Source organism: Phaethon lepturus, unplaced genomic scaffold (assembly GCF_000687285.1).
Source record: "Phaethon lepturus isolate BGI_N335 unplaced genomic scaffold, ASM68728v1 scaffold31607, whole genome shotgun sequence".
Taxonomy (NCBI): Eukaryota; Metazoa; Chordata; class Aves; order Phaethontiformes; family Phaethontidae; genus Phaethon; species Phaethon lepturus.
In genome coordinates, this window is record NW_010553062.1 from 4,688 (window position 1) to 10,183 (window position 5,496).

At 55.9% G+C, this 5,496-nt stretch overlaps 1 protein-coding gene across 1 annotated transcript in view; it reads left to right on the forward strand.

Moving 5' to 3' along the window:
* Positions 1 to 244: 244 nt before the first annotated feature.
* Positions 245 to 5,496, forward strand: part of LOC104624142 (ankyrin repeat and SAM domain-containing protein 1A-like) — a gene marked incomplete at its 5' end in the record, with an annotated part of 7,998 nt that continues 2,746 nt past the window's right edge. The window contains 7 exons of the mRNA XM_010291430.1: positions 245 to 343; positions 760 to 912; positions 1,083 to 1,190; positions 3,944 to 4,108; positions 4,473 to 4,598; positions 4,828 to 4,899; positions 5,297 to 5,383. Coding sequence (XP_010289732.1) covers positions 245 to 343; positions 760 to 912; positions 1,083 to 1,190; positions 3,944 to 4,108; positions 4,473 to 4,598; positions 4,828 to 4,899; positions 5,297 to 5,383 — 810 coding nt within the window. The remainder of the gene's footprint in view (positions 344 to 759; positions 913 to 1,082; positions 1,191 to 3,943; positions 4,109 to 4,472; positions 4,599 to 4,827; positions 4,900 to 5,296; positions 5,384 to 5,496) is intronic.

Sequence of the window (5,496 nt, forward strand, 5' to 3'; positions counted from 1 at the left end):
CTGCCCCACCGGCGCGGTGAGCGCCGCAGCCCCTCTCGTGTCGGCCCTCTCGGTGCCTGAGGTCCGTACGTGGGGCAGAGCTGCCATCCTTGGGAGCCTTCCTCCTCCTCCTCCTCCTGCTGCTGTGGGGACGTGCTGGGAGGTGAGGTCAGGAGGGTGCTGTAACGCGCATGATCTCTGCTCCCACAGCTGAGGTGGCTTCTGTTGCCCTCTGCTCCCATGTTGCTCCGTCTTGTCCCCGCAGGGCTGTAATGTCATGGAAGACCAGGACCTTCGGGACATCGGGATCGGTGACCCACAGCACCGTCGGAAGCTCCTCCAGGCTGCTCGCTCCCTCCCGAAGGTCAGCACTGACGCCCCTCGCGTGAGGCAGGGACGGGGCCTTGCCCAGCACGGCTGTGGAAGCAGAGGAAACCAAAGCCAGTCCCTCTGACCCCAGCTACATCCCTGTGACCCGTGGAGGGATCGTGGGGGCTGTGGGAAGGGTTTTGAGAATAGCAGGGATGAGGAAGAATGTATTAGTCCACCAGGCTATGTGGATGGGATGACTCTGTGCTGGGGAAAGGATGGCTGTCCCTCCTGCCAGTCTTGATCCCAAGTGTATTCCCTCTTATAGAGTGATTTTTTTTTTTATTTTTTTTTTTTACTTTAAAGCTGCTAGTGGAGATGATAATGGCCTTTACACTGATTCTGATTGATGCTGCATGCCTTGGGATCCCAGCACCCCGGGGCTTAACCCCCTTTCTTGTGCTTTTACAGTTGAAACCCCTGGGCTGTGATGGGAACAGCCAGCCTTCGGTTCCCGCATGGCTCGACTCTTTGGGGCTGCAGGATTACATTCAGTCCTTCCTCTCGAGCGGCTACAGCTCTATTGACACTGTGAAAAACCTCTGGGAGCTGGAAATAGTAAATGTGAGTCTTGCTTTTCTCTTGCCACGGCAGTGAGGTCCTGCCTGTGTTCCCTCAGGGGCTGTGACTTGCAGGGAGTCGTGTTAAACGGGAACAGCGCTGCTCGAGGAGGGGAAGCGTTGCTTCATGCCAAGGGCAGGAAAGCCTACAGTCACTGTGGTCTCTCCCTGCAGGTGTTGAAAGTGAATCTGCTCGGCCATCGAAAGAGGATCATCGCCTCCCTGGCAGACAGACCGTACGAGGAGCCACCGGCAAAGCCGCCGCGGTTCTCACAGCTGAGAGTGAGTCACTGGTTGTGTTCCCTGCCTGGCTGGTATGTCTGTGCGGAGCGTGCTCAGCAGTGGACGGGGTGCTTTCTTCTCCTCTGGCTCTCCTTCACTTTCCTCCCTTTCTTTCAAAGAACTAAACCCGGGTCGGTCAGGAATAATTGTCCCCTTTCTGATTAGCTGCTATCACCTGGGGGACTCGGAGATCTGTGGAGGATGTTTACGGGGAGCTCAGGTCCTGGATGGGTATCCAGGCTCAGAGGAGGCGGCACGTTCAGCCTTACTCTGCTGCTTTCATGCACAGGAAATTCTGCCTAGCAAAATCAATAAAAAATGGAAAAAAAAAAAAAACAAATCTAAAATGTCAATATTTAAGTTAAAACTCCTTTGAAAGCAAGTATGAGAGTAATAATCATAGAGAGTGATCTTTGAAAATTGCATTGCTTTTTAAAAAAAGGAAAGGGTAAAACCTAAAGGGCTTGTTTCTTATTAAAACAAATCGATTTGACCTGGAAACTTGGGTTACTCCCGGTTCTTAGATACTTGGTGGTTTGGGAAGAAAGTTCTTGAAGCACTGAGGCAACTGCACATCTGGCTGTGCGGAGGAGGGAGGGAATTGTTAAACAATTCCCATGGATGCACCTTGGCTGCTGCTAGAGATGATGCAGAGCCCAGTACTCCCACTCCGAGCATGGTCAAGCAGAACTTGGGAAACAGCCAGGCTGGCTCTGACTTGGCCGGAGCACCTGGAGCACTTGGGCAGAGGAAAAACAAATTCCAAATTTGACATTGTGCTGTACAAATTTGGCTATGGCTGAGCCCCACAACAGCAAACGTCACCGTTTGTTTGGACAGACGCGCTCTAGCTGAAGCGGCGGAAGAGTTTACCAACTCTTAGCTTGCTGCTTTGTGGGTTGAACTCCATCTTCCCTGTGCCAAACAAAGCTGAAGTGCACGAACCCATCAGCGCCGGGAGAAATCGTTAACGTGTCCAGTCGTATCCGTTCAGCTTTTCACCTTAATCGACTCCAGCGACCCAAGCAGCAAGTGCCCGCATGGGCACGACCCTGCTATCGAAATGAGTGGGGGAAGATAATATTCAGCTCTTGCAGGTCAAATTCTGGATGCCTGCCCCATCAGGCAGCTCCTTGGGATCAGGTGCCTCCACGCAAGGTGGGTGCCTGCACCGAAGGGGTAGCAGGGTGCTACTCCCACCTCTGCTCTGCGCCGAAGGGGAATGCTGAGCTGACTCTCTTCCCCTCGTTTCCTGGCCAGATGGAAGGCAGCCTTCCCACAGGCAGGAGTGTGACATGGCTCAGCTGGTGAGATGGGATGCAGCTGGGACCTGCTGTTTTGATTGTGCCGGTCGGGAGTCTGAGGTCTGTCTCCCTGGGCTGGCTGGGCTTCTCTAGAGCTCTTGCTCTCGCTGCCAAATAGCACTCGATGTGATTTGTGGATGTTGATTTTTTTTTTTTTTTTCTGCGGGAGTGGCAGCCTTTGGATGTCAAGCCCTTCGTTATCGGGGTTGGCTGGGAGGGGAGCTGTCGTCTTCGCTGTTCTTCCTGAAAACCGACATTTGAGAGTTGAGTTTGGCAAAACACGTTGAGCTTGCAGCTAACCTGTGAGCTCCGCAGCAGGGCGGCATGCTGCGGAGGGCGAGCGTGTCATGCTGCTTCCTCTCGGTGTTTGTAAATCAGCTTCCTGGAGCGGGAGTTGGGAGTGATTGGAGTTTCCCCATGCCAAACATCTGGTCCTTGCCCTGCGCAGAGCTCTTCCCTCTTGCCTTGGATTCCCAAGGCTTTTCAACCAAAACAGTCTTAGCTGAAGTGAGCTGGGCTGCTGTGCCCTGCTTGCTCGCACTGGATTTTTTAGGAACTGGTGTTCAGGTGTTAAAAGAAGAGAGGGTTCACGCCGGTACCGCACCGGGAGCGTGTCCTCGGGAGCCGGGAAGGTGCCACATACAAACCCTGCACCTTCGCCCCGCTGCTCAGCTGCCCCCTTTCAGACAACCCAGGCGGGCTGAGGATCTGCGCTCCTCTGAAACATCCTCTTGAGACCGATGAGGCTGAAGGCAAGGTTGTTGGGGTGGGGGGAGAGAGGAGTCCTTTGGTGCAGCATCAACTGATTGATATGCTGGACGGGGAGGCTGTGTAAGAGAATGGGCCATTTGCAGCATTTCCTGGTGCTCCAGCTGGTGCGATCCAGCGCCTGGCTCCGGCGCGGGGAGCGGAAGGACGTCAATGGCAAATTAAGCAAGTCCGTTGAATAGGACTAATGCGTGTTGCAGCTGTGAGCTTCCTGCATTGTCTGCTGGGCCGGTTGGCACGTACAGGCAGCGACTCTTGCCTGCGGTAGGAGCCAGGCTGTCGGGCATCTGGGCTGATCTCTCGCTGGGCTCCCAGGGCCTCTCTCCTGGGGTGGCTGATCACCAGCGGCTTTGGGTGCTTCGCTTAGTGCTTTAGCAGAGCCTGTTCCTCTGTAAACACCCTGCCCGCAGCTCAGCACGTCTCCTGCCCTCCTGGGATGAGCTCACGAGAGGCAGAGGTGTGCTCGGCGGAAAGGGCTGCCTGAAACAGTCCTGGAGCAAAGCAGGGCACGTGGAAAATCGTGGAAAATAAAAGGTATGATTGATGATAGTGAGGCGGGAGCTGACCCCGTTAGCTCTGCTCATTGCACCCTTTGTGTTGGACGCTGTAAAGGGGAGCGAGGGGTGGGCATGGCTGCGGCACAGGCTGACCGGGACGATTCGTGGTGTCTGCTTCTTTCAGTGCCAGGACTTGATGTCCCAGACGTCGTCGCCCCTGAGCCAGAACGACTCCTGCACGGGCAGATCTGCCGATCTCCTGCTGCCCTCCGGGGACACTGGGAAGAGGCAACATGACCGTGGCACCGAGATTGCTCCCTACTCCAGAGCTGAGCGCTACAAAGCACAGGTCAGTGGGTGCTTTTGTGTGTCCTGGGGCCCTTTCTGCTCAGTTCAGTGCAGACTCCCCCTTCTCTGGAGCCAACGAGGAGCTGGGACAATGCATGGAGAGCTGGAGAGCTGGTCAGGCACAGCTCCCCTCAAGCAGTTGAGCCAGCAGCTCGTTTATGCCTCCATCTCACCTTGAAAATGGGTGGCTCTCACTTCCATGGGTGCTGGCACCTTCACTGGCAGCGTGCTGCCTCCTCCCAGCCCCTGTGGGATTTGGCCATTGCGAACCTCAATTGCATTGACCCAAAGAGCCCTCCTGGGATCTGTGTTTCAATCCAGATTGGCCCTGTTGTGGCTTCACATCCATGTTTTTTCCTTTCCAGGAGGACCGTCGGGAGTCAAAGCTGACCCTGCGCCCCCCGAGTCTGGCTGCCCCATATGCCCCAGTCCAAAACTGGCAGCACCAGCCGGAGAAGCTCATCTTCGAGTCGTGCGGGTACGAGGCCAACGTAAGTGTCTCTTGGCTTGTGGGCTGGCGAGGATGAGGAGGCTCTGGGGTCAGGTTGTTGTGTGTGGAGTTGTGACACTTTCTTCCCCTCCCTGGGTGACCTGTCCCTCCCCAGCCCCGGCTGCTGGCCGCTGGCAGGGCTGTGGCATTGCCTTGGGATTGGCAGGTTTCCTGCCTGAAGCCTTTAGGATGTTCGGGAGCACGTTAACATCTCCCCCTCTTCCAAACAGTACTTGGGCTCCATGTTGATCAAAGACCTTCGAGGGACAGAGTCTACACAGGACGCCTGTGCCAAGATGAGGGTACGGAGGCCGCGGGGGCAGGGGGGATTCACCCACACCCAGTGGTGGATGATGTGGAGAGGGGAACGGGGGGATCTCGGTGAAGCTGTGGTTCCCCAAACCCTGCAGGCTGCCCCTGTGCAGAGCTGCACAATGCAGGACTGCCCCTCCCCAGCACGTTCCCCCATAGCTGGAAGGCCCGTGCGGTGGGTGTTCTCGCTGGGGAAAGGGGTGCTGGCTTCGCTTTGGGTACATGTCCCTTCCCCTCTGCTTCCACCAAGAGCAGGCTTTCCTCCTCCTGGTCCCAGACCCCCAAGGCTTGCCGTTGTGGAGCAGTGCCATGGGGTCTCTGGGGTGGGCTGGGGAGGAAGGGAGCATTTATTCACAACTGGTCACTTGAATGTTCTTGTTTCTGAAGAAATCCACAGAGCATATGAAGAAGATCCCGACCATAATACTGTCCATCACGTACAAGGGGGTGAAGTTCATCGATGCCTCTAACAAGGTGAGCTTCAAATGCCTCGAAACTGGTGTCTGGAGGGACAAGACCCGCAGTCCCACCTGCCTGGGGGGCTGCAGGTCATATCTAGTGGCTCCCGAAACCCCAGACGCTCCTGC